The sequence below is a fragment of the Dipodomys ordii genome, unplaced genomic scaffold (assembly GCF_000151885.1).
Source record: "Dipodomys ordii isolate 6190 unplaced genomic scaffold, Dord_2.0 Scaffold127, whole genome shotgun sequence".
In the NCBI taxonomy this organism is placed as follows: Eukaryota; Metazoa; Chordata; class Mammalia; order Rodentia; family Heteromyidae; genus Dipodomys; species Dipodomys ordii.
In genome coordinates, this window is record NW_012267343.1 from 8132690 (window position 1) to 8160159 (window position 27470).

Consider the following 27470-nt stretch of genomic DNA (forward strand, 5'->3'; position numbering starts at 1 on the left):
ATTTTACACTCACTGTAAAAGTGGTAATGAGTGTTGTTTTTGATGGCAAACCACAAAGGAAATAGAACCAGTTAACAGTGAAGCGGCCGAAACTGGATAGATTTGAGTTCAGAGGTTCACCGACATAGGAGATGTATTTTTGCTTGACTGAAACCAGATTAAAGGACAGGTTTCACTACATATCATATACTCCTAATTTGTAGTATAGAACTAGACATGGCTGTTCTCAACCTCTCTGGCATAGCAAGTGAAAAGGGGTTTGAACATTCAAGGGGAGGGTATTATCAAAACCCCTCATTCGTTTACATCCTTTCTTCCAAATTCCATTTTTGTGTTACTTTGCTGTATAACCCTAGCTACTGAGGAGGCTGAGATCTGAGGACTAAGTTTCAAAGCCAGCCTGGGCACTCTTATCTCCAATTAACCAGAAACAGTGAAGTGATGGCTCAAGTGGTAGAATGTCAGTCTTCAGCACAAGGCCTTGCGTTCAAGTCCCAATTATCAGTATCAGCATGTGTGCACACATGCATGCATATGCACACATACTTAAATATTAAAAGTAATTCATTAAAAGGTAGTTTTTATAGTAGGATTTTACTCTTAGCAAGTGTATAATAAAGAAAAAGGGTTTACATTTAGGAATGCCCAATAAGGAATTTTCCCCCCAGTTATTTTGACATGAAGTATCCTTTGATACATGAAGCCAACAGGAAGGAGGGTGTACAGTAGACATGTCGGCATGCTGACACATGGCCCTGTTTTAGGGTAACACAAAGAATGCCAAACTTTAAAGCAAAAAGGAAGTCATTTTCTGATAAGGCGAGTGTTCAGTTCTGAATTTCCTGATGCAGTGAGCACTCCCAGTGAGCTCCACAGGAGGAGGCGAATCTTCTTTACTGTGTATCTGTCAGCAGAGGTGTGGTCTAGAGCTTCCTCTCATTCTCAGTGGGAAGGAGAGGCTCCACGTCCGGCATTGTTCAATCAGTGCGTGTGGTGAGCTGCCCTCCCACCCCGAGGGCTTCCGGAATCTTGGCCTGCTATCTTACTTGCTCAATCACAGGCAGTCCTGAAGCACGTATCATGTTGGGGAATGCCAAGTTTCAAGAATTAAAAATGCAAACAGCAGTTGCAATTCCAGGTGGGAGAGGAGGTAGGGTATTCAAACAAAAGATTAATAAAATACAGTTCACAGCAAGTCTGAAGATGAGACTCCAGTTTTCAACCGTGAGGGGTTTGTCATCACCTAGGAGGGACTGGACTGCCTACTTGGGAGTGGGGCTGACACAAACATCTCATTTTTTCTTTTGTTATTTTGCTTTTTGATACAGGATCTCACAATGTAGCTCATGCTGGTCTTGAACTTAGGATCTTCCTGTCTCAGCCCCGTAACTGCTAGGATTACAGGAGTGTATCACCATGCCAGGATATAAAAATCCAATTATAATGTGGGTCTATACATGGTAATTAATAGAAAACATGATAGAACAAAACACACCAATGCTTTTCTTTTGAGGAAAATGGCTCCTGAGGGAGCTTGAGGTTACAGTTCTTCTTCCATGGTTTTGCCTACTCAGCCATCCAGAGTTTGAAGGTCCTGTCATAAGAGCAAGTGGCTATGAGCTGCCCATCAGAAGAAATGTCTAGACCCATCACCTTGCCTTCGTGGCCAGCCAGAGTCTTCAGGGGGGACCAGCCTGGGTGGGTCCAGATCTTGGCTGTGTTATCATAGGCACCAGTGAGCAGGAAGTTTCCATGGATAGCTTTAGGAGACAAGAAGAAAAGACTTATTGGGTGGGGGGGGGAGGGGGGAGGCTGGGAAGGGAGGTGAAGGGTAAACAAAGGAGGAGGCTGCAATGCTTGGTAAGAAATGTATGCTTTATCTTGCCCATGTAATTGTAACCCCTCTGTACAATATGTTCACAACTAAAATAAAATTAAAAAAGAAAAGACTTGAAGAATTCACATATTCCAAAGAACTTAAGAAAACAAAAGCATAAAAAAATCTGCCCAAACCTTCTACATTGAAAAAAAAGATTATTTCCACATTTAGAAAAGCCTACTACATTGGGTTGACATTCTTGAACTTGCAAGAAAAGGGGTCAACCATAGGCAGACTGAGAACAAAGAACACTATGAGGGTCTAACGGCGCTCTTCCTACAGACAATCTGTTCGGAGTAACAATGGGAATTCAATGGTAGAATGTGCATGGAGAAAGGGAAGCAAGCAAGCACTCATGGAAGTTCTTCCTCCCTGGCTGCAAGAAGTATGCTCTACTGTAGCTCTGTTTGGGGATGAGACAGAGGGAGGGAAGTTAGAATTTCGTGCTTTAGCAGAGGTCAGCTGCAAGTCTAGAAGGTGAAGCCTGGTCTGCAGGTCCTGTCTGGTGCTGAGATCAGAAGGACAGCTTACGTTCAAACCTGACACCGGTCACTAGGTTCTGATGGGCAGGGATGGTGTAGACACAGCGCCGCTGTCGAAGGTCCCACACTTTGCACGTGTTGTCACCACTGCCAGTTGCGATGTGGTAGCTGCAGAGCAGAGGCAGTTGTCAAAGTTAGGAACAAAAAGTGCTGCTTCAACAAGAACCCTTCCCATGGCCATTCAGTGAGTTACCCATTGGGGGAGAAATTTATCCCATAGATTTCCTTCAGGTGGCCTTCCAGGAACATGATACAACGCCCCGTGCGTAGGTCCCAAACTCGACCAAATGCATCCAGTCCCCTGATAAGATAGTATACAAATGAACACTGAATCCCGTTCTTTGTGGAAGCAGGCATATATGTAAGAGCCAGACTACTGAGCTGCCCGGCTTTATAGAAGATGCTTACCCAGTGCCAGCCAAAGAGCCGTCTTGATGGAAGGCAATGTCATACACACCCATGCTGTGGCCTTCCTGGTGCAGGATCTCCTCTTGAGCTTCCAAATCCCATAAGCGCCACGAACGGTCATAGCTTTTAAAAAGAAAACAAAAACAAAAATATGACACTACCAACCAACCAGAAGACCAATTCTACTTGTACAATGCACGATAAATAACTGCAGCTCAGCTTATGCTTCTGTAACTCCACTACATCACATTAACAAGAAATGCCTTTCTAGCACAAACAATGCCTCGCTAAGAGGAGATGATCAGTGTGCGAGCAAGTACTTACTACCAATCTAATTAAAATTAGAACCAAGCATTTGGTGCAAGGCAAAGCAGAACTCTTGGGATGTAATTTGGTACCAACCCTTTAGAAGTGCTTTAAAAAAAAGACTATTTTATTTTTATTTATATAGAAGCTTTGTTGTGATGTTTGCAAACATGAATATAATGGAATTACTTTGATAATTCATACCTTCTATTATTCTCATTTCCATTTCCCATGTAAAACCATTTTTAAGAGATTTCATTATTCCATTTTCATGCAAGTTTTTTTGAGAAAAAAATCTCAACTCAGTCTGGCCTCCTGGTCTTGATTCTCCTCCACTTGATTCTCAAGTGCTGGATAACAGGGATGGTGTACTACCGTGCCTGTCTAGCCTGGAAATTCTAGAAAAGTTAAAAATACACCTGCCCTATCAACTAGCAATTGTATTTGTAGGAACTCATGAGACAGAAAAGACAAGTATGTCTGAAAAAACCTGTGTTAAGAGTATTTATAGCAGCTTAATTCTGCCCAGTATAAATCTAGAAGCAGAAAAACAGATGAACCATGGCACAGACACAGACTATTTCTCAGGAGTAAGAAGGGACTACTGACACGTGTAAGCCCACAAATGAATGCTAGCAATGTTCTACTAAGTGCAAGAAGCCAGACACAAATGAGATCATGAAGCATGAATGGATGGAATTTATAATGACAGAAACCAGGTCAAAGTTTGCTTTAGTTAAATTAGGAGGGCCTGAGAACTTACTTGAGTGACAGACCTTGTTCCTTATTGACAGCTATATGCTTACACAGAGTATGAACTTGTCAGGACTGAATTGTACACTTCAAAAATAAACCCATGGCCCTGTGCTGGTGGCTCATGCCTGTAATCCTAGTTACTAAGGAAGCTAAGATCTGAGGATCACGGTTCAAAGCCAGCCCGGCAGGAAAGTCCGTGATACTCTTTTTTTTTTTTTTTTGGGTCCGGTCGTGGGGCCTGAACTCTGGGCCTGGGCGCTGTCCCTCAGCTCTTCAGCTCAAGGCTAACACTTTATCACTTGAGCCACAGCGCTACTTCCGGCTTTTTCATTTTGCTTATGTGATGCTGAGGAATCAAACCCAGGGCCTCTGGCATGCAAGGCAAGCGCTCTACCACTGAGCCACCTTCCCAGCCCCCATGATACTTTTTTTTTTTTTTGGGTCCGGTTGTGGGGCCTGAACTCTGGGCCTGGGCGCTGTCCCTCAGCTCTTCAGCTCAAGGCTAGCACTCTACCACTTGAGCCACAGCGCCACTTCCGGCTTTTTTGTTTTTGCTTATGTGGTGCTGAGGAATTGAACCCAGGGCCTCGAGCATGCAAGGCAAGCGCTCTACCACTGAGCCACCTTCCCAGCCCCCCCCCCCCATGATACTCTTATCTTCATTAACCACCAGAAAACCAAAGTGGCCCTGTGGCTCAAGTGGTAGAGCGCTAGCCTTGAGCTGAAGAGCTGAGGGACAGCGCCCAGGCCCAGAGTTCAGGCCCCACGACCAACAAACAAAAAAATAAAGCCATGCTATTGTACTTCAAAGTAAAAGCTCTTTAGCAGATCCTTGCCTAGCTGAACTTACAGAACCAGAAAAGGCAAGCAATTTGTTGGCAGACACACAAAGAAGGAATGGGAGTGGGGAGGGAGAGGTTGATTTTATTTTCGTTTAATTGAGGTAAAGTCTCAATATTTAGCTTGGGTTGGCCTTGAACATGTGATCCTCCTTGCCTCAGTCTCCTGAGTACTGGGATTAGAGGTATGTACCATCAAAGTACCTGAGAGATTTGAACATCATCTGCAGCAACACCAAAACCATATCACTTCTAAATCATTCACTGAGACTTAACAAACTACCTAGCTCTGACTACATTAGATACTCTTCTAACTCTGATTGACTGAAGCCCAAGAAAACCCTGCTTGAGGATCTCTGCTCTAAAATTTACCTTGTACATAACCGAAAGGGTTAACAAAATGTCAGGAGCCTGGATGAAACTGGACAGTTTGGCTTACCAGGTGGTGCCCAGGAAACGTCCAGATGGATGCCACATTACCCGGGCCACACGTACTGTATGCCCTTCAATATCTGCCACAGGTTCATCACTGAAAGCACAGATATACAGGATTCAAACATTTTAGTAGAAATGTAAATAACTATTCATGGATTCATTGTTGTGCACATACACCTATTCTGTACAGTTTGAGAAGCTAAACTGTAATTGCACAAATAAGTTGTTGAAATATTAGGGCTTACAATAGGCCACTTCTACAAGTTTTAAAAAGATTGGGTATTATCTGAGTGATATATACCACATGGGATTAGAGAAAAATAGCATCCAAATAGTGCTTAGGTTCTAGAAAGAAAACATACTCTGGTAAACATGTGAGGATACAGGAAGTCAAATAGTTTTGATACAAGTGATTATAGGTAAGCCTCAAATCTTAGCCCTTAGACTCCAAATGGGAAAAGGAGCTCCTGAGAAGCTTAGTCTCCTTATGATGGTCATTAAATTCTGCTCCCCAGCAACAACAGGAAAGATCTCAAAACATCAAATGGGAAGTAAACATGAGCCCTAAAGAGGCAATTAAGAAGGAAACTTTGTCAATGTGCACACACAGAACCAACTCAAGCCTCAGGGGAAATAAACGCTGCTAAGTATTACCAAAGCCAATTACTAAAGCTTGGAGCAAGACCCTCTCTGGTGGAGTTGACACTAATTAGTATTTCCAAAAATCCTGAAATAAAAACCTTCCTGTACTTTTCCTAAGAAAGAAAACTAAGCAGTTGGATTCAGATGTCTTTTTATTAACAAGGAACTTCCAAATTTTTTGGGGGGGGACTAGAAAAAGTAACCACATTAAGAAACAAAACCCTATTGTAGTTGGCAAATCTACCCCGGGTAAAAAGATGACTCTGGTGTGAAGAGCCACCACTTTGTGGGCAATGCTGCCACATCACCTCTTCTCTCTCTGGGGGTGGTGTGTTAAGACTCAACAGGCTTCCAGAGAGAGGATTATCTTTCGTCCATCTTCCAAACAAGCATCTCTCCAACATTAATCTATTTTGTAGGAGGTAAGTTGGCTCTTTACAGAACAACTGGGGCCAGGAAATATTAACAATGGTGCCAGAGGCAAAAACTGAGGTCCAAGTTAACAAGAAAAATCTGGTGAATTCCTCTGCTTCCCACCTCCACTCCCCCAGTAAGAACAGAACAAAGAAAGAAATCCTTCATTTTGTTTTCATATTAAGAGCAGGTCTGGGGTTAAAGGTCAGCTTTTTTTCCACCTTGAGGTCCTGAGGGCCACACTCACCTCTCGAGGCTCCAAAGCTTCACAGAACCATCAGCAGCACAAGAGGCCAGGTTGACATCCTTTTGGTCCAAGGAGACTGTGGACTTGGGATGGAATACAATTGCTCCTACATTTGTATTATGGCCTGAAGAATCCCAAGACATGAAGACATGAAAGTTAAAGGGTTCTTGCCTCTTTATAACGAATTTGCAAAATCCAGACTACTATGAATGACATGGATAAATGTATTAGGGAACATGTATGGGCAGAGTATTAAAATGACTACTCAAGTATAAAGAACTATTGTAAAAAAATAACTGAATGGGGGCTGGGAAGGTGGCTCAGTGGTAGAGCGTTTGCCTTGCATGCTCAAGGCCCTGGGTTCGATTCCTCAGTACCACATAAGCAAAAAGAAAAAAGCCGGAAGTGGGCGCTGTGGCTGAAGTGGTAGAGCGCTAGCCTTGAGCTGAAGAGCTGAGGGACAGCACCCAGGCCCAGAGTTCAGGCCCCACGACCGGACCCAAAAAAAAAAAAATAACTGAATGGATATTTAAATCATAAGCTGGGTGTAATGGTGTATGAATGCAATCTTAGTACTTGGGAGGCTAAGACAGGAGGTTGAAGAGTTCAGGACATCCTAGAAAACAGAGTAAAACCTTAAAAACTAAAACAAAATAGCCAGGTATCCATGGCTCATGTGGTAAACTCTAGCCTTGAGGAAAAAAAAAAAGCCCAGGGACAGCATGCAGGCCCTGAGTTCAAGTCTCACTTCAAGCCGAGAACCAAAAAGAAATGCCAGAGTGTGGCTGGAACTTAGAACAAAACTGAATGGGTACTGAAGTAAACCTAATTTAACTATATGATGAGAGAGACCAATCCATATCAAATCAAGTCAAGAATCAATGCTATATGGACTGAGTCCTGAATATCAGACACTTTTACTGCTTAATAGAGTTCATACGGGGAAAAGACTGAGATCTAAATAAGATTTGAACTCACCTCGGAGAGTATGAAGGAGGTTGCAATCAGGAACAGACCAGAGCTTGCAAAGCCCACTCCTATCAAATACAAAGGAAAGCATCTCAGCCAGGGGTGGTCTGGGAAGGAAAAGGTACCTTGGTAATATTACTAAAGGACAATCTCTTCTCACCCCCAATATTTAATAGTTGCAAATAGAAAAAAGAAAAAGCTGATCATTTGAAGTAATAGATACACAAGCCAGGTATTAAGTAACCAGTGACTTCTACTGGACTATAGTAAAGGGAAAGCTGCTGCTCTCCTTACTTTGGGATCAATTTGTGAGGGAAGGTAGGCCAATCAAACTACTATTTTCTATTAATAATGACAGTATTAGCTGGGCACTGTTAGCAAGCTACTCAGGAGGCTGCGATCTGAGAATCATGATTTGAACTGGGCAGGAAAGTCTGTGGGATTCTATCTCTAATTAACCACCAAAAAGCTACAAGTGGAGCTACAGCTCACATGGTACAGTGCTAGCTATGGGGACAAAAGCTCAGGGACAGAACCTAGCTCCTGAGTTCAAGTCTCAGTCTCCTGAGTTCAAGTCTCAGTACATAAGTGTGTACACACACACACACACACACACACACACACACGATGGGCATAGTGCCACACTTTTGTAATCTCAGCACTTGAGAGGCAGAGGCAAGAGGTTTCTAGGCCAGCCTGACCTACAATGTGGATACCCTGTCTCAAAAAAAACCAAACAAGTAGGGCTGGGAAGGTGGCTCAGTGGTAGGGCGCTTGCCTTGCATGTATGAGGCCCTGGGTTTGATTCCTCAGCACCACATAAGCAGAAAAAGCCCTACTGCTCAAGTGGTAAAACACTAGCCTCGTGCTGAATAGTTGAGGGACAGTGCCCAGAGTTCAGGCCCACGATCAACAAAAACAAACAAAACCCAAAACAAATAATACATGAAAAAAGATACTGTCATAAATTTGAATAGCAATGTGCTTATTTTTTTAAAAAGACTTTACTTTAGAACTTTTCTATGAAATTTCTTTTATGTCTATTGTCTCAAAGGACCACTATAACAAAGCTGCTTCACAGACAGGAACTGCAGCTAAGAAAACTAAGGCTTGGCGAGGTGGAGGACTCTAATTCTCTCGCTTTCTCCTGAAACAGTCTTAGTTTCCACCTAGCCAAGCAGTTTCTGTGCATTACTAGACAGCCATGCTCCACAAAAAGCACTTAGGAGAGTTCCAAGAGTTTTCTGCACACGTGATATTGAGCAGAAAACCAAGATAAAAACCAATTATTAATGCTAAGTTCTGACCACCTACCAGGCACCAAGGCAAAAAGACTTCACAAAGCTACCATATCCCAGTTTACACATAACGGCACTGAGGAATGGAAGTGTTATATATCTTAAGTATGGTAACAGAACAAAATGAGAAAAGCTGTTCTGAAGTGCAGACACCACTTGATGTATGGCCGGCTCCAATGCACCAATGTGAAGAACATGACAGAGGGTTACAGATCTGGGGGCTCTGGGGAGCAGGATAAGTGCTAAGAAAAGTTGTGCTCTATCACACAGCAGGCAGAAACCTACCATCTACTTTGTGAGCAGGACTGAAATAAAAACAGACACCTAAGACAAATGCTGAATTTCCCCCCAAACTATCCACTATTTAGGGAATAAAATGGAACTTACCAACAGGCGGTGGCCAGCATTTTGGAATTGGGACTAAAGTGACAGTAGGAGATAGGTCGATCATCCCCAATCTGACTGCAGAAATTATTCAAAGACTTAAAAAAAAGACAAATATGATCATTAGTAGGTGGATCCAAGAATGTCTTTAGAAAGAAAAAAAAAACATCCTTCAGTTTGAATGCATTCCAAGACTCATATATTTCTGGAGCTGTAGGAAAAGGGAATCAGGGCTCATCTGGAACTCCAGCGGCTTCCTGCAGTCTTCTTATCACTAGCTGCTGCTTTTTTTTTTTTTTTTGGCCTGGTGTTCTTGTGTGGCTTTTTCACTCAAGATGTGCACTACCACCTGAACCACACCTCTAACTTCCAGCTTTTGGCTAGATTACTTGTGATAAGACTCTCATAAACTTTTCTACCTGGGCTGGCTTCAAACCCTCTTCAGATCTCAGCCTCCTGAATAGCTAGGATTACAGGCTGAGCCATTGACACCCAGCTTATGACCAGTTTATCAGCTAAACAGAAACAGCCCCAGAGAAACCTACTGCATAGTTCTATTAAAAGTCAAAGTCAAGCCTCTGCCGAGTCTAAAGCATAGGAGGTTCCTGTCACTGTTACAGACGGTGCCTCCCCTATTACAATAGTCCAGTGGGGATAGGTAAGTGCGGCTGCCAAACCTTCCTTTGGCTGGGCTGGAATAGAGCACATCTACTAAGCCACCACCAAGAGCATCTTACCCGGAGAGACTTATGCAGTTCCTGCATCTGTGAGGTCCTGGTTGTCTCTGGAATCTCTTTATGGAGCCGGGCTTCTTCCAAGCGTTTCATTGCCCTGGGACACAGAAAGAGCATCATCACAAGAGTAAAGGAGTTGTCAACAAGCTTCCGCACAAGTCTCTACCAATCAATCCCATGTAACCACCACCACCACCACCATCATAAAGCCCATCCTCCATTCTGGAAAAGAAACAATAAAAATCAGGATTCTTTCTTCTTCTGGATGCCCTTACCTAGGTAATGAGTAGTTAGCAATCCAGAGTCTGGCTACTTTCAGGCTGTTTGGTCCTTCATGGTACCAGGTTTGCTGATACTGAAAGGCAAATGAACAACAGTACTCTTTAAGCTAGAAGCATGCCTGTTCCTTCATTTTCTACTGTAATTACCCACAAGAAACTCTGGTAATTAAGGTAACTTGGGTGAAGTCAGGCGTATGTACTTTCTATTGTATTTTTTTTTTGGGGGGGGTCCAGTCATGGGGCCTGAACTCTGGGCCTGAGCGCTGTCCCTCAGCTCTTCAGCTCAAGGCTAGTGCTCTACCACTTGAGCCACAGCGCCACTTCTGGCTTTTTTCTTTTTGCTTATGTGGTGCTGAGGAATGGAACCCAGGCATGCAAGGCAAGCACTCTACCACTGAGCCACCTTCCCAGCCCTCTATTGTATTTTTTTCTATGATGTTTTATTAGGCTTTTTTTTGTTTCTTAAGTTATTCTAACATTGCTATTGTTCTTTTCTGAATGGAAAATTCACTGAGCTCCATTCACATTCTAATCTAATACTATTTACAATCTGTTGCCAACAACCATTGCTGAATGGCAAAGAACACAAAGGTATTCTCTCCACCACCATGCTAGCAGAGCAAACAACTGAAAAAGTGGGAGAACTATTTCACCACTTCTTTTATGGTTACACTGTGAAGCCAAAAGCATATTTTACCTCTTCCTTGGACTTCTTAGATTTCTCATCATCTTTTTTAGTCTTTTTTAATGCGTCAGTACCGACTACTGAGAGAATATTCCTTAACCTGTAACAAAAGACATGTTTGACGTAAGACTGTGACAAGCACATCCCGCCATCTTCAGGGGCTACATTTCAAGATCCCCAGTGAAGGCCTGGAGCTCAGGGGACCCTGAAACCCTAGGGTTTCCTCCTATTCATGCATACATATGATAAAGCTTACTTTATAAATTAGGCACAGCAAGACACTTTTAATAGAGTATCTATAATAACATGTGTGAATGTGGGTTGTTCTCTTTCAGGGAAGTGGGGAGACTAAGGGAAGAAGGTTGATTTGGTCTTATGAGAGGGAGTAAAGGAAAGGAAGGAGGTCAAGGATGCAGTGGCTGGCCAGGGACAAGGGCTGACTTAGCTAAAATGGACTGGAGACCTTAACACAAAATAAGTTCCAGGTGGTTGAGGGTTAATCAATGGGTTGAGGACTAAAGAGTAAGGAATTTAAGAGAGTAAATATAAACCATCTTTCCCAGAAGGTCGAAAATGAAGGGGAGAGACTGTATGATCTGGACACAAAGACAAGAGGTAATCCTCATAACTGCCAAAGACACTGAGCCTGCCCATCTAAGATACTGTGTAAAACACAGGAGTACCAACTGAGGACAGTGTCCCTCTTCAGTTATAGCTACAAAATATATATTTTTTTTTCTGTCAGTCGTGGGACTTGAACTGTGGGCCTGGGTACTTTCCCTACACTCTTCAGCTCAAGGTGAGCGCTCTACCGCTTGAGCCACAGTTCCACTTCTAGTTTTCCTAGTGGTTTCTTGGAGATAAGAGTCTCACAGAGTTTCTTGCCTGGGCTGGGTTTGAACCATGATCCTCAGATCTCAGCCTCCTGAGTACCTAGGATTACAGGTAGGAGCCACTAGCACCTGGCTATCATAGATTTTTTTTTTTTTTGACATTGAACTCAAATGTTTTGCACTAAGCAAAGTGCTCTACTACTTGAATCATGCCCTTGGTCCTATTGCTGTTTAGTTTATTTGAGATGGGTTTTGCTGACTTTTGCCTACCTGGACTCCAACTGCAATCCTACTTTGCCTCCCAAGGAGCTGGAGTTACAGGTATACACCACTGTGCTACTTATCATGTTTTAAGTCACTAACAAGGAATGTACTTAAAGTTTACATTCTCAAACTCAACGTCCAACTCAAAGTTCACATTGGGGTGGAGAAGGCATATGCTGGCACCCTCTTCACACACCATACACTATAACAATAAATTTTGTATTACTGTTACTACTCTGAGACATTTAAAAGTTTCAGCTACAAGATCAACTGGATTTGGGATTAGAACCCTGTTAATAAAGAGTAAACATTTAGAAAGGGCACCTCTCTCTCCTTTCAGCAGGTCCCTCTCCAAAAAGTGTGATGGGTTCCCCCAAGGCTCTAAGGCAAGCTTTGACCTCCGAGTCATCTGTGGACACATTGATTTGCCGGGCACGCTTCCTTCTCTCAAACTCAGCCAATACTTCCGCCTGCCGTTCACTGATGTGCTCTTCAATTTCAAATACTTCTCCTACAAAAAGAACAGACAACATCAGCACCATTACCAGATCTTCAAATAGGAGCAACAAAATAATTTCTAACAATAACCTGTGTATGAGCTTAGAGCAAGGTAATTGCCTAATCCACTACACATTTTAAAGATATAGTGCATTCTTTACAACTTATTAAATTATGCCAAATGCATTTAACCTAAATGACTGTTAGAGGCAGGAAAAAGGTATAAGTAAGTCATCATTTGCTTCATTTGGCAATCTTAAACTTATAGAAGAGATCAGAAAGTAAGAGTACAGAGCATCAGTTGACCAGCCTTTCTACTTAGAAAGTCTTTGGCAGTACAAGGGAAGTAACTCAGGACCTCAAGCTGACTAACTAGTCACCCTACCCCTTGAACCACACTTCCAGCCCCCTTTTCCATTGGTTATTTCATGGTTAGGGTCTTGCTTTATGCATAGACTTCAATCCTTCTTGTTATGCTTTCATATGTCAATGGGGATAACAGATGCCACTGTACCAAGCCCACAAACCATTTTAATGATCTCCAAAGCTACTTACTAAAATAGTCCCAATGGTTAAATAAATAGGAATGGTTAAAAACACTAACTAGTAAACTCAGAGTAGTTACCAGGAAAGGTAATTTCCACAACTGGAAAGCTGTTTGGATTATCCGGCAATCTGGTTTAAACTCCACACCCAAACTTGGATGAATATCAAGGGTTAAAAAAATCAGATTGTGAGCCAGGTGGCCTGTAATCCTAGCTACTCAGGAGGCTGAGATCTGAGGATCACAGTTCAACGTCAGCCTGGGTATTCAATGAGACTCTTATTTCCAGTTAACCATCAGAAAACAGGAAGTGGTGCTGTGGCTCAAGTAGTATAGTGCTAGCCTTGAGCTAAAGTGTCCAGGCCCAGAGTTCAAGCCTCAAAACCTAGAAGAAAAAAAAAGGGGGGGGGGAGAGGGAGAATTCTAGATATTAAGAGGGGCATACAAAGTTCAAATTGGAGCATAAAAGGTGAGAAAAGATGGACTGGTGACATTGGTGCTGACTGTAACCAGTCTGGCTGGTGGAGCCAGGAGGATAGCTAATTTAAGGTCAGGAGGGACTACATTTCAAGTTCAAGGCCAGGCTGAATTACATAGTACAATACTGCTAAAAACAAAACAAAAAACAAAACAACAAAAAACAACCCTAGGGGCTGGGGATGTGGTTCAAAGGTAAAGACCTTGCCTAGCATGAACAAGGCCCTAGGTTCTATCCTTAGCACTAGAGAGAGAAAAAAAGTAGAGAAACTTGTTATTTGCATCTTACCAGAGGTTATATTAATATTTCCTGCTTCAATTCCTGCTTTAAGTCCTTCTTTCCCCAAAATCCCAGACTCTCCTTTGGCCAGACGTTCCCTTTCCTTCTCTTCCAAACTTCCATAATAGATATGTGGTTTCTTCACAACAGGAGCAACTAAGTCATCAGGTGCTTTAGTTTTGGTTGCCTGCTAAATCAAAGAACCCAAATTAACCTAAAAAATCAATTTTAGTAATCTACTGGGCTTCCAAGGTTGGAGCTCATCCTGAGTTTCAATCACACTCTTCCACATTAAAAAATAAAAATAAAAAAGACAAGTTGATCACTAGTTAAGACTAGTCCTCACTGGGTGGGGTGTTTGCCAAACAGAAAACAAGAGGTTGATAAATCTAGCGAAATTCTCTTGAGTGATTTTTTTTTCCACCACGGATTTTGTTTGGAGCATGTTTATTAATTCCTTCTGCTGGAACTGCCATATCCTCGAAGGGATTTGTGACACTCAGGGTTTTATTTCTCCTCTGTGGGGAAATACTAAGGACAACTGAAATACACCAAAGAGAGGTGGGGAGGGTTGGAACAAGTTCGAATGTTACAGGCCTCTCCACTGCGGAGGTGAGTCGCAGATGTGTTGGGAGAGGCCTGGTCACAATTCTAATGGACTAGAATCTGGGTTAAGACCCCTCCCCATTCCAAAGCGCTGTAACTCTGGAGCAGTCGGGAGAATCATTCAATGAGAAACTGCAAAAGGCAGCAGCACGGAGGCGCGCGGGGAACAGGCGGGTGCTGCGGGGCTTTCTAGGACACCCGTGTCCGGCCGACTTCCTCCCCGGCCCCGCACCGCCTTAGCCCGCGGTAACGGCCCCTCCACTCGGGCCCCCAACCCTCTCTGCGCTGCTGCCCGCGCAGGCTGAGACCCTGGACTCTGTACCGTGGAGGAGGCCCGTGAGGAGGCCATGCCGGGCTCCGGAGCCACCAGGCCCCAGCTGAAAACCGCGCTCTGGGATCCAGACCGTCCACAGCGCGCCCAGCAAAGCGGAAATGCGTCACAGGCAGGAAGTGGGTCGCGAGCGGGCGCGGGGCACGTTGGGAGTCGTAGTAGCCAAGATTCTGCCAGGCGTCGAGGGGCGTGGCTCGTAGGACAGCTGCCTCCCCAATCCCTTTCCAAAATATATCGCGGGAAATGAGATTTTGCGGGAAATGATGTGCAGAGCATTCTGGGAACTGTAGTTTAGCTAGCCTGGCCATCGCTTCTTTGGTGGGCGGTGGCGCTGAGGTTCAGCGAAAGGACTGAGGCTTGGAAGGAGGTATGTGTTGTGGGGTCGCGCGGCTTCGGAGTGATTCGAGGGTCCGGGCCTACTGGAGGCCTCAGTCTTCCCAAAGCACAGGGCCACGTTGCTATGGCAGCCTTTGCCCCAGATCTTGAGTGCAGCGCCCGAGTGGCGGGAGGAGGCCTGCTGTCAGCCGGGTGGGGTCGCGGTGGAGGTGGGCCGCGGCCAAGCTCTAGGCCCTGGGGCCCTCTAGCGCCGAAAGACGGGGGGAAGAGCTGGCAGAGGCGCCTGGGCCTGATGTTGTTGTTGATCCTCTTTGTTTTAGCCCGTTCTTTGTGCCAGGTAGAAGGCGATGTGTAGGAGGCGTCAAGCAAAGGACCTGCGGACAGCGCTGCAGGCCCCGCTGCAGGCCCCGTGCTTCGTTGGTCACGGGCAGGACAAGAGTTGTTGTTTCCTATGTGCTGGCCCTGGGGCTTTAACTCAGTCAGTGCCTGGGCGCTGGCCCCAAGCTTTTATGCTCCAGACTGGCACTCTACCACTTGAGCCACAATACAGTTCCAGCTTTTTTTTTGGTGGTTAATTGGAGATTAATTGGAGTCTCATGGACTTTCCTGCCCAGGCTCGCTTTGATCCTCAAATCTCAGCCTTTTGAGTGGCCACCAACGCACAGCAAGGACAAAGTTTTTGTCCTTCTATGTGGAAGGGATTTTCAAAATACGCTTGCTACCGGCTGGGAAGGTGGCTCAGTAGTAGAGCGCTTTCCTTGCATGCATGAGGCCCTGGGTTCGATTCCTCAGCATCACATAAGCCGAAAAAGCTGCTGTGGGCTCAAGTGGTAGAGCTCTAGCCTTGAGCTGAGGGACAGCGCCCAGGCCCAGAGTTCAGGCCCCACGACCGACAAGCATATATATGCTTGCTGGGCTGAACAGAATCCCTAACCCTCTAACCTTCCCCTTCCCCTCAACGATTATAATACTTATTTGCACACTTAACTAAATGGAAAATCATATTTCAGGATGTAACTCTGAGTTACTTCATTCAAGTCATACAACAAAAGTTCAAACACAGAAACTAAGTTCTGGTGAGAGAGGATGCTAATAGTTCAAATTTCAGAGGGGAGTGGGATTAGAACCTCTGATTTTGCCAGAGCCAGGGCTTTTAGCCATTACTCTATATTGCCACCCAGTGGCAGGCATTCTCAGTTGGCAGAAAAGTTAAACTAATTGTTATTTTTCTTCAACTTTGGCTTCCTGACCATTTCTCTGATTAGTACCAAGCAACATGAAATCTTATGTGTCAAGGTTATATTGACACATTACATAACACCCATACCCTTATGAAAATAGAAAATACTTCCTTTCAATCATGCTTCTCGCAGTATATACAGAACATTCATTAATATCACTATCGTTTTAATCATCATATTGACCTAAGTGTAATTTTTATGGGTGGTTGACATTGTTAACCAAATAGGACAGCTTGCTTCAAGTCTTTAATCTGCAAAATAGGGATAATTTTGCCAGACATTGAGGCTTTGTGCGGCCCAGACTGAATTGGGTGCCCATGTGATGTCTTTGAATTACACTTATTAGACTTCTACTACTTTGTATTGGAATCTTCTCCATACTTAGACGTCTATTTCCTCTACAGATTGCTATTGTGCATTTTAACTTTGTAGCTGGAGCACAGGAAGAGTTCATTAATGAGTGAATTATCTGTTTAGGACCTGGTTAGATCCTGAGGAAAATCCAGTGAGTCAGTAAATTCAGAGTTTTCATGTGATTTAGCAACTGTTTTTAACCTCAAGAATCCCTGGTATAGACTAAATTTCATGCTTGGTTTAGCTTCCTCTTAAGTAAACTGAAGTACGATGTCATAACTTAATTTCTTTATTTTTGAGGCAGAATCTGTGTTTGCTAGCCTCAAGTACTAAAGTCACATATCACCATGCCCAGTTAACTTTATTCTTTTTATTTTACTTTATTTTTTTGTTTCTGTCAGTTGAGGGGCTTGAACTCAGGGCCTGAGTGTTGTCCCTGAGTGCTCAAGGCTAGTGCTCTACCACTTGAGCTGCTGTGCCACTTCTGGTATTTGAGTGGTTGGTTGGAGATTTCTGTCCAGTCTGGCTTTGAACCACGATCCTCAGATCTCAGCCTTCTGAGTAGCTAGGATTACAGGCATGAGCCACTGGCACCTGACCACTTTATTCTTTTTAGCTAGCACATTTCATTTTCTTTTTAAAATTAGTTATTGCTATGGTTTGAACCTAGGGTCTTGTGCTTGTTAAGCAGGTACTCTATCACCTGAACCACTTTGCCAGTCCTTTTTTGAATTGGTTATTTTCAAGGTAGAGTTTCACTTTGTGTGTGTGGATTGAACTCTGGGCCTGGGCTCTGTCCCCTGGCTCTTCAGCTCAAGGCAAACACTCTACCACTTGAACCACAGCACCACTTGTAGTTTTCTGGTGGTTAACTGGAGGTAAGAGTCTTATGGACATTCCTGCCTGGGCTGGCTTTGAACCAAGATCCTAAGATCTCAGCGTCCTGAGTAGTTAGGATTACAGGTATGAACTACCAGCACCTGGTTAGAGTTTCACTTTTTTATGCCTAGATCACCCTGAACTGTGATCCTCTTATTTGTGCTTCCTTTTTGTCACTGGGATGACAGATGTATACCATTGTACCCACCTATTATACTTCTCCCATGGCTTGGTATGATAGGCTTGTGTCACTGTGCCCAGCCACTGATTGAGAAGTGTCATGAACTTTTATACCTTGAACTGCAATCCCCCCAATCTTCACTTTCAGATGGCTAGGATTACAGGCTTGGGCCAATGCAACTACCCAGCATATTTCTTTGAATAAATATGACTGAGCACAAAACTAAAGTGTAGCTGCCTAGAATTTTCTTTTATAGACAATATTCTAAGTTCTTTCTTTCTTTTTTTTTTTTTTTGGTTGGTCGTGGGGCCTGAACTCTGGGCCTGGACACTGTCCCTGAGCTCTTCAGTTCAAGGCTAGCACTCTACCACTTGAGCCATAGCGCCACTTCCAGCTTTTTCTGCTTATGTGGTGATCGGGAATCGAACCCAGGGCTTCATGCATGCAAGGCAAGCACTCTATCACTGAGCCACCTTGCCAGCCCTATTTTAAGTTCTTTAGAAAGGAGATTAGAGAGTTGTAGATCTCCATAATGTAATAAAAATATAATAATCCTATACCCAAAGACTTTGAAAGTCTATATGTGAGTTTAAATTAGGTGGGGTGTTTTTGTTTGTTTTTGCTTTCTGGTACTAGGGATTAAACCCAGAGCCTTTGATCTTGCCAGGCAAGTTCTTCACTTAGGCCACAGCTCCTGCAGTATATGAATGTTTTGAATACCTCATTCACTTTAGTGTGCATGCTTACAAATTGATCTTCCATTTGTAGCTAAACATTATCATCTGCAGTTTTTTTCTTCTCAGCCATTTTGAACAGCTGAGTTCACTGGGCCTGGCTTGGTGCTGATTTCAGTATGCTGCGACGAAAACCAACACGCCTGGAGCTAAAGCTTGATGACATTGAAGAGTTTGAGAGTATTCGAAAGGATCTGGAGGTAAGAGTACCACTTTCAAACCCTTTGGAGATATTCAAGACAATAATCTTTTTTTTTTTTGTCGGTCGTGGGGCTTGAACTCTAGGCTTGGGCGCTGTCCCTCAGCTCTTCAGCTCAAGGCGAGCGCTCTACCACTTGAGCTACAGCGCCACTTCCGGTTTTCTGGTGGTTTATTGGAGATGGGAGTCTCACGGTCTCTCCTGCCCGGGCTGGCTTTGAACCGCGATCCTCAGATCTCAGCCTCCTGAGTAGCTAGGATTACAGGCGTGAGCCACCAGCGCCCGGCTTCAAGACAATAATCTTAACTTCAGGACCTTGGACTCAGTCACCAACAGTTGATTTGAAATTTCTCTTTGGGTGCTTTATAGGCATGTTTCCTGAGATTGCCATAACAAAATATTACAAAGCTGTGGACAATAGAAATTTATTCTTTGAGCCTGGTGCCGGTGGCTCATGCCTATAATCCTAGCTAGTCAGGAGGCTGAGATTCGAGGATTGTGGCTCAAAGCCAGCCCAGGCAGGCAAGTCCGTGAGATTCTTATCTCCACCAGAAAACCGAAAGTGGTGCTGTGGCTAAAACTTGTAGAGCATTAGCCTTGAGCTGAAGAGCTGGTGGACAGCGCCCAAGCCCAGAGTTCAAGGTCTACAACAGACAAAAAATAAATTAACTAATTAATTAAATAAAATTATTCTCTGACAGATCTTTAGGTCACAAATCTGAAATCATTGTTATAGGGCTGTCAAGATGTTACTGGGCTGTCAAGGTACTGGCAGGCAGAGGATGTTTCCTGCAGAGTCTAGGGAGAATCCCTGACTTGGCCCTTTCAGCCAAAAAGCTGCTGGCATTCCCTGCTTAGGTCACATCACTCCAGCTTCCTCCTCTTCTGCTCAGACTCTCCTTCTTATAAAAATATATGTAAGGGGCTGGGAAGGTGGCTCAGTGGTAGAGCGCTTGCCTTGCATGCATGAGGCCCTGGGTTCCATTCCTCAGCACCACATAAGCAAAAAGAAAAAAGCCGGAAGTGGCGCTGTGGTAGAGCGCTAGCCTTGAGCTGAAGAGCTGAGGGACAGCACCCAGGCCCAGAGTTCAGGCCCCATGACTGGACCCCCCCCCAAAAAAAAGAAAAAAAATATGTAAATACTTGTAGGGTTTACCTCAATAATCCAGGGCAATTCAGATCAGTTCATCTCGAAGTCATTTTTTTTTTTTTTCAAATGTGTGTTTGGGCTGAGGGCCTTTTGCTCTTGTTTAGCTTTTCTGCTCAGTGTTGGCACTCTACCACTTCAGCTATACTTCTACTTCTGGCTTTTTAGTGGTTAATTGGAGGTAAGAATTTTTTGGATATGGATGCCTGGCTTAGCTTTGAACCTTGATGCTCATATCTCAGCCTCCTGAGTAGTTAGGATTACAGGCATGAGCCACTGGTGCCTTGCCCATTTCAAGATCCTTAATCCTATCTGCAGAGATTGTCCCTGTCTCCTAAGGTAATATTTACAAGTTCCAGGAATTAGGATCTGATAGCTTTGGAGACCATTATTCACTTTACTTAATATATTAAAAAAAAAAAGTTTCTGGGCCTGGTTGCTCATGCTTGTTATCCTAGCTTCTCAGGAGGCTGAGCTCTGATGATCACTGAAGCCAGTTCAGGCAGGAAAGTCTGTGAGACACTTGTCTTCAATTAACCACCAAAAACCTGGAAGTAGAGCAATGTTTCAAGTAGTAGAGCACGAACCTTGAACAGAAATACTCAGGGCAAGCACCCTGGTCCTGAGTTTAAGACCAGCAGCCCAACAATAAAAATCTGATGATGTAGCTCAGAGCATTTGCTGCATGTTGAGGCCCTAAGGTTGAATTCGCAGTATCACCAAAACAACAAATGAATTCTTGATTTTTTTCCCTTAGACTACTCATCCCTTTTAGGGTTCATCTAATGGCTTAGGCCAGAAACCAAGCAGTTGCACTTGAATCTTTCTTTCCCCCTCTGTTTTTACTGTGTCTTGTCAATCCTCTAGTTCCAGATGTCTGCTCATACCCTTACATCTCCTCCATGGAAGCCAGATTTCAAGTGACCATCTCTCCCTGTGTGATTTTAACTACATTGTTATTAGTCTTTCTATCTTCACGTTTCTCTGTAAAGTACATTCTCTATCTTCTTTCTATCTATTCAGAACATGCCATCCTCCTATTTAATAGTCTTCAATAGTTTCTTGTTCCTGGAATAAAATCTGAATTCTTTACCATGGCCTGTGAGGTTTTTGTGCAATTTGACCTCATGTTACTGTCTATTTGTTTATTTAGTGTCTGTGCTGGGGCTTGAAATCATGGTCTTATGCTCTCCCTTGTTTTTCTCATTCTAGATTGGCATTCTACCACTTGAGCCACAGCTCTACTTCGGCTTTTTGCTGATTAATTGGAGATAGGCATCTCATGGGCTTTTCTGTCTGAGCTGGCTCTGAACTGTGATCCTCAAATCTCAGCCTCTTTAAGCTGAGATTTTAGCTGGGATTACAAGGATGAGTGACCAGTACCTGGCACCTCATACGACTCGTCTTGTTCTTTACACCCTGACCACACTGGCTTCTGATGTTTCCTTGAACATACCAAACTGTTGATCATTGGCTATTGCACACATGGCTCCCCTCTGCCTGTAATCCATTCTCAGTTTAAATGTCACCTGCCTGACACTAACAAGTTAGATGTGTCATTCTTATCCATGAGGCCTTACCTTCATTAGGCATAGGAACCACACTTTTTTCATAGCATTCATTATAACTTGTAATTACATTTCTTGTAAAATCACTTTCATTAGGACAAAGTTTCCACCTTCTTTACCACTGAGTTCTCAGAACCTAGCATGCAGTATTTTTAAATGTGGTCTGGCTGCATAGTAATAGAGGTCCATTAATAATAGTTAAGTACCCCGGTGGCCTTCAGATGAAGTTCAAGTTCCTCAGTCTGCTGTACAAGGCCCTGTGTGACCTGACCTTGCTCATCTCTCCACTTCATCTCCCCTGCCAAGTTATCTTTACCTGATCTCAGTGCCTGTGCAGGCTGTGTTCCCTGGGCCTGAATGCCCTTTCCTCATCTTTGAACTCAGCTCCTCCCAGCCCCCTGCTGTGTTAAGTTCTCCCTCCTTCCTGTGTTGATCCATGGTTGCCACTCTCTGAGACTTTATTTTTCTCTTTTCTTCCACTGGGCCTTCAGTTCCTTGTAGGGCAAGGATTATGTATTCATCTCTGTAATCTACTCCCAAAGGTGGGTTTACTATAATCATTTTCATTTGCTTCCCTGGTGGATACTTCTTTGTGAGACGGGACATTCCATCTTACATATACTCACAAACATGACTGGCTTTTCTAGGTATATTATATGCTTCATAGTAACCTTAGATGTCTTTTCCCTCTTCTTCATCCCACCCAACTTTAGTGTTTTGCAAGCATCATCATCTTGTACCTTTTAAGAACTTGTATTAGTTTCTATGTTATTAAGTATATATTTTTTTTCTGTTATGGGTGTTTGAACTTAGGACCTCATACTTATTCAGCTTTGCTTGTTCAGCTGATGTTCTACCACTTGAGCTAAAGTACTCTAGCTCAGGTTTTTGCTTTTTTTTTTTTGAGATGAAGTCTAAATTACTTTTCTTTCCAGGTTGGCTTTAAACCTTGATCCTCTGGATCTCAGCCTCCTCAGTAACTAGGATTACAGATGTGATCCACAAGTGCCAGCTAAATATAAGTTTTAACTGTGGTTAAAGCTTCAGTTTAATGAGTCTGATAAAATGCTAGCATGTTGCACTTTGACTCTGCAGAGTCAGCTCACTGTTGAGTTAATAATTGGACTAACGACAATTACCTTGTGGGTTTGAACTGTTTTAGAGCAATTTAGGGAGGGAAAGTCTTAACCCCAAAATAAAACCAATAAATCTTTTTTGTTATTTATAATTTATTGTTTTGTGCTGGTCCTGAGGCTTGAACTCAGGATCTTATCTGATGCTCCCCTTTAGCTCTTTTGCTCATGGGTACCACTTTAGCTACATATCCTCATGTGGCTTTTTGCTGGTTATTTGGAAGTAAGAGTCTCAAGTTACTCCCTTAATCACCCAGATTCAGCCTCCTGAGTAATTAGGGTTACATGCATGAGCCACTGGTGCCTGGCTAGACAACTGGCTTTATTTTGTTTTGTAGACAAGGTCTTTAGCTCAGGCTGGCCTCAAACTCAAGATTCTACCACCAGCTGGGCACCAGTGGCTCACGCCTGTAATCCTAGCTACTCAGGAGGCTGAGATCTGAGGATCACAGTTCAAAGCCAGCCTAGGCAAGGAAAGTCTGTGAGACTCTTATCTCCAATTAACCACCAGAAAACCGGAAGTAGTGCTGTGGCTCAAGTGGTAGAGTGCTTGCCTTGAGCTGAAGAGCTGAGGAACAGTGTCCAGGCCCAGAGTTCAAGCCCCATGACCAACAACAGCAACAAAAAAGATCCTACCACCACAGCCTCCCAAGTGCTGAACCTAGCACAATTGTATCTCACCATGCATAGCTCTAATATTTAATTTTTTTATGGTTGTTAGTTTGATTACACGTATGTAACTCTAGATTCTCAAAGAGCCAACAGCTGTTCAAAGTTTGAAGCCTTTGAAGTGTTTGAAATGATTTCATTCCAGTTGAGTGTTCTCAGAATGAGAGGGCCCTTTGCTTTTTTAGAACTTGTTCTCATGAAAATGTTTGGGAAGTACTTCAGATATCACTTATTTGCATTGTAATCAGGAAGGTCATTATATTTGTCAAATAAGAGGTCACTGCTGAGAGACTAAGGTTTTGGAGCATTTCAGAGTTTGGTTTTTTTGGATTAGGGATGCTGTGTCTCTGAAGTCAACACAGATATTCCCAAATCTGAAAACTCTAACCCTTGAAACACTTGTGGTGTTTTGGCACTTCAGATGGGGGATAATCTGTACCTTATTTAATTCTCTGTAATGTTGGGTGCTGGTTCGGTATTAAGTGGTATAGAATGATGGCAGGGGTTAGTTGAGCTATTCTCCTAGTATGGAACTCTAGATTAAATTTTGGTCATTCTCTCTCTGTACTGGGGTTTGAACTCAGAGCTCTGTATTTGCTAAGCAGGTGCTTACCACTGATCCATGCTTCCAGCCCTTTTCTGAACGGGTTATTTTTTTTTTTGTGTGTAAAAATACTACTGTACAGAGGGGTTACAATTATATGAGCAAGGTAATGATTACATTTCTCATCCAGCATTGCCTCTTCCTTTGTTTCCTCTTACCATCCCTTCCCTTCTCCCCCGCTTCCCCCCAACTGGTTATTTTTGAGTTAGGATCTCACTTCCTTCTGGGTGCAAGCCTGGATCAAGACCCACCTTCTTAGGCTTCCTGTCATAACAAGGATTACAGGTGTGTGCCACCTCACACAGCTTTCAGTTGAGAAGTGGTCTTGCACACTTTTCTGTCTGGACTGGCCTGGAACTTTGATCCTCCCAATCTCAGTCTCCCAGGTATCTAGGATTATAGGCATATACCACCAGCATCCGATTTACGTATTCTTTTATAGCATCTTTATAGTCAATAGTGGCAGTTATGGGCTTAGTCTCTTCTTAAAAATGAACAAACTAAGACTTATTTTGTGACTTATTTTCTAAAGTCATTTGTGATTTAAGAGCCAACCTTTTTATTTGAAACTAAGTAAGGCTTTCCATTTTTCCACCCCAATCCTGTATTGAATTTGGAGAGTACAGTTTCAAAATGGTGATAAAACTACTCTCAGATCACACTCAGCCTGACTCCAGCCATCACTACTGTCACAAGAGGAGAAGGGGATGGGGCTTATGAATCAACCAGAGAACTTAAGAAAACATTTATAGTGTTTTATTGGTCTGGCCTTTGAAAGTACAGACGATAGGTGCGCATAGATTGTCTGTATCAGGGGCTTTGACTTTGTGACTCAGTCTGGTATTAAATGAGTTCATACAGCAGTGCATGTTTGACCTACAGTGGTTAAAGAGTGTGGAGTAGAACCAAAGAACTGTTTCAAGAAAAAAGAAGCCAGGTGCTGGTGGCTCACACCTATAATCCTAGCTCTCAGGAGGTTGAAAGCCAGCTTAGGCAGGAAATTCTTACCTCCAATAAACTACTCAGAAAAAGCCAGAAGTGGTGCTGTGGCTCAAGAGGTAGAATGCTAGCCTTGAGCAAAAGGAACCTAGGACTGGCAAATAATAATAATGAAAATAATTCTGTAGAAGCCTGCTGTACATTTAACAGATTTTTGTTGGTAGTATTAAAGATGCAGAAGAATATCATTTGAGTGACTACTATGAAAAGTACGGCTAGATTGAAAACTGAAGTGATAGAAGACAGGCAGAGTGGAAAAAAAGAGAATTTGCTTTTGAAACAACATAATGGATAAAATTCTATTCTTAGTACTAATAGGAATAATCATGAAGTAGAAAAAGCTCTTAAGCCAGAGCTTCAGTCTGCTGGATCAAGATGCCCTGAACGTGGATCTGGCAACTTTATGAAGTGGGGGAAGTGATTTTGGTCTTGGTGAACATTGGTGGAAGATAAAGCTGTGGTGTTGGAGGTGGTGGCAGCAAAGGAAGTCATGGAGGTGGCAATGTGGCCATAATGGATCTGGTTAGAGGAATAGAGGGGAATGTGCTGCGTGTTGCTAGTGGTCCTCGGGTTCTCCTTTGATTCAGACCATAGAAAGATGTCTGGCAAGGCAGGGATGGAGGCTGTGTTTACTCCAAGTTCTCTGTCCATAGATTGGTCACTAGCAGTAACAGCAGCAACCTGTAGCCAACCAGTGCACTGTTACTCACAGGCTCACTGTGTCACAGCTTCATTCTGTTCAGATTCACATTTCTCCCCCAGCAGCACCTCATCACACCTTGGCCTCCAATGGTGCTGGCTCTACTCCCTTACAAAAAAGTAGCATCCACCCACGGATGACCACATAAGGCTGTGCATGCATGCACCTCATCTCAAGGCCATATTCAGGGTTACCTAAGGTAGCACACGCATGCAGGACTCCAGGTTATATGGACCTGTTGAACCACTTGCACCCCAGTCCTTGGGTTGTGAAGGCACAAAGATTTCCAAGCTTATAGGCAAGAAGCCTGACCTACTCCATTAATTTTTCGTGGGGAGAGCGGCCCAGGATATTGAAACCAACGTAGCAGATATGGTGGTGGTGCCAGAGGACATGCTTGCGATGGAGGCAGTTGTGGCAGTGGTATAACCATATGACGGCAAGTACTAGAATGGGATGTTCTGGATAGTCCCAGCACAGCTTGCAACAAGCACGGCTAGTGAGGAATGCGGTGACGCTAGATGACTCTAAGGTCCTGTATCTTCTGTAGCTTCTTTTCATTCAATTAGGGTTACCCTGTACACTTGTGATAGTGGAAGGAAATTTTAACTTTTCAAAAAAAAATCAGAATGAAGCCCTTCAACAGAGACCTCTTGATGAAGTAGTATAGACCTTGTCCTTGTAGTGTCTGTGAGTCAGTTTGGCTGTAAATTTTTGGTGGTTATTTTACAAGTCATGTTATTTTCCATTCATTCTCTTGAATAATACAACTTGCTTATACCTTTCCATGCCACCTCTTATGTGTCTCTCTGGTGCAGCATCCTGCTGGGTCTTCACACAGCACAACTCCTTTTCTTTGCATCCCTGGCAGTGTGGGCACTCCTCTGTCATAGCCCTGACGGCCCTATGCTATTTAGTGGGTCCATTTCTCTATTAGACTGTAATGCCATGGAATATTGGGGCTCTATAGCTTATTGCTACATGCTGTATCCTTCTTGTAACTATTTTATTATTTTGGGTTGGTACAGAGACTTGAACTCAAAGCTAAGAGCCCCGCTTTTTCACTCAAGGCTGGTACTCTACCACTTGAGCCACATCTTCACTTCTGGCTTTTTTGTTGGTTAATTGGAGGTAAGAGTCTTTCAGAATTATCTGTCCAGCCTCGCTTTGAACCTTGAGCCTCCTGAGTGGCTAAGATTACAGGTGTGAGCCACTGGTACCCTAGTTATCTTAAACCAAGATTTCCATTTATTGTTTATTAGAGCCTAATTCTGTCTATCATGCCATACTGAGAACATGGTAGGTGCTAAACAAACATTTGCTAATTTTGAAAAAAAGTTGCCTTAATCCTGTAATTTTGTATTTCCAGACCCGTAAGAAACAGAAGGAAGATGTGGATGTTGTGGGAAGCAGTGATGGCGAAGGAGCCATTGGGCTCAACAGTGACCCCAAAAGCCGGGAACAAATGATTAATGATCGAATTGGCTATAAACCCCAGCCCAAGCCCAACAATCGTGCATCTCAGTTTGGAAATTTTGAATTTTAGATGGATTTTCTTGAATGCCAGAACCCTGGCATGGAATAAAATGATGGCAGAAGTACAAATCAGGTTTAGAGCATTGAATGCTTGTAGTGAAGCAGAATGTTTTACCTCCTGCAGAGAGAAATCATTTTTGCATGAAATTACTGATGTGTAACACACACAAGCTGGAACCCAAATTCTGGTTTGTCTGGAAAATTTGACTGTGTAAAGCTTATCTGACTTTGTTTTTAAAAATAAATGTATTTTTGGAAAAGTGTGAGACATCCTTGGTGAAGTAGATAATATTGTTAAGCTCCAGGCTTTAAGAGGTAACCTCATTCTACCTGTACTTAGTAAAAGACTCTAAGCATAAAATGCCTTGGGTTGATTCCTGTCACATTTAATTGACTCATTTATTCAGCAAGTACCGAGTGCCTACCGCATGCCAATCAACAACTATCTCTGCCATAGTTGGGATGACAGATAATATGCCATCCTGCCTCGTCCTCAGGTTTAAAAAATTCAGGAATCCTTGCTATTTCAAAATATTCA

General features: G+C 43.3%; 2 protein-coding genes across 2 annotated transcripts; one reads left to right on the plus strand and one right to left on the minus strand.

Annotated features, from left to right (window-relative positions):
- Nucleotides 1-575: 575 nt before the first annotated feature.
- Nucleotides 576-14772, minus strand: Prpf4 (pre-mRNA processing factor 4). The gene is made up of 14 exons (XM_013030174.1): nt 14644-14772; nt 13725-13902; nt 12241-12427; nt 10832-10919; nt 10129-10208; nt 9857-9950; nt 9123-9217; nt 7447-7505; nt 6469-6592; nt 5170-5259; nt 2830-2952; nt 2615-2722; nt 2411-2529; nt 576-1760 (listed from the first exon to the last, which is right to left on the minus strand). The coding sequence occupies exons 1-14, from the start codon at nt 14668-14670 to the stop codon at nt 1567-1569; spliced, it is 1566 nt and encodes a 521-aa protein (XP_012885628.1). The 5' UTR covers nt 14671-14772; the 3' UTR covers nt 576-1566.
- Nucleotides 14773-14932: 160 nt separating this feature from the next.
- On the plus strand, nt 14933-27200 carry Cdc26 (cell division cycle 26). The gene is made up of 3 exons (XM_013030156.1): nt 14933-15019; nt 18460-18577; nt 26766-27200. The coding sequence occupies exons 2-3, from the start codon at nt 18497-18499 to the stop codon at nt 26940-26942; spliced, it is 258 nt and encodes an 85-aa protein (XP_012885610.1). The 5' UTR covers nt 14933-15019; nt 18460-18496; the 3' UTR covers nt 26943-27200.
- The last annotated feature ends 270 nt before the right edge of the window (nt 27201-27470 follow it).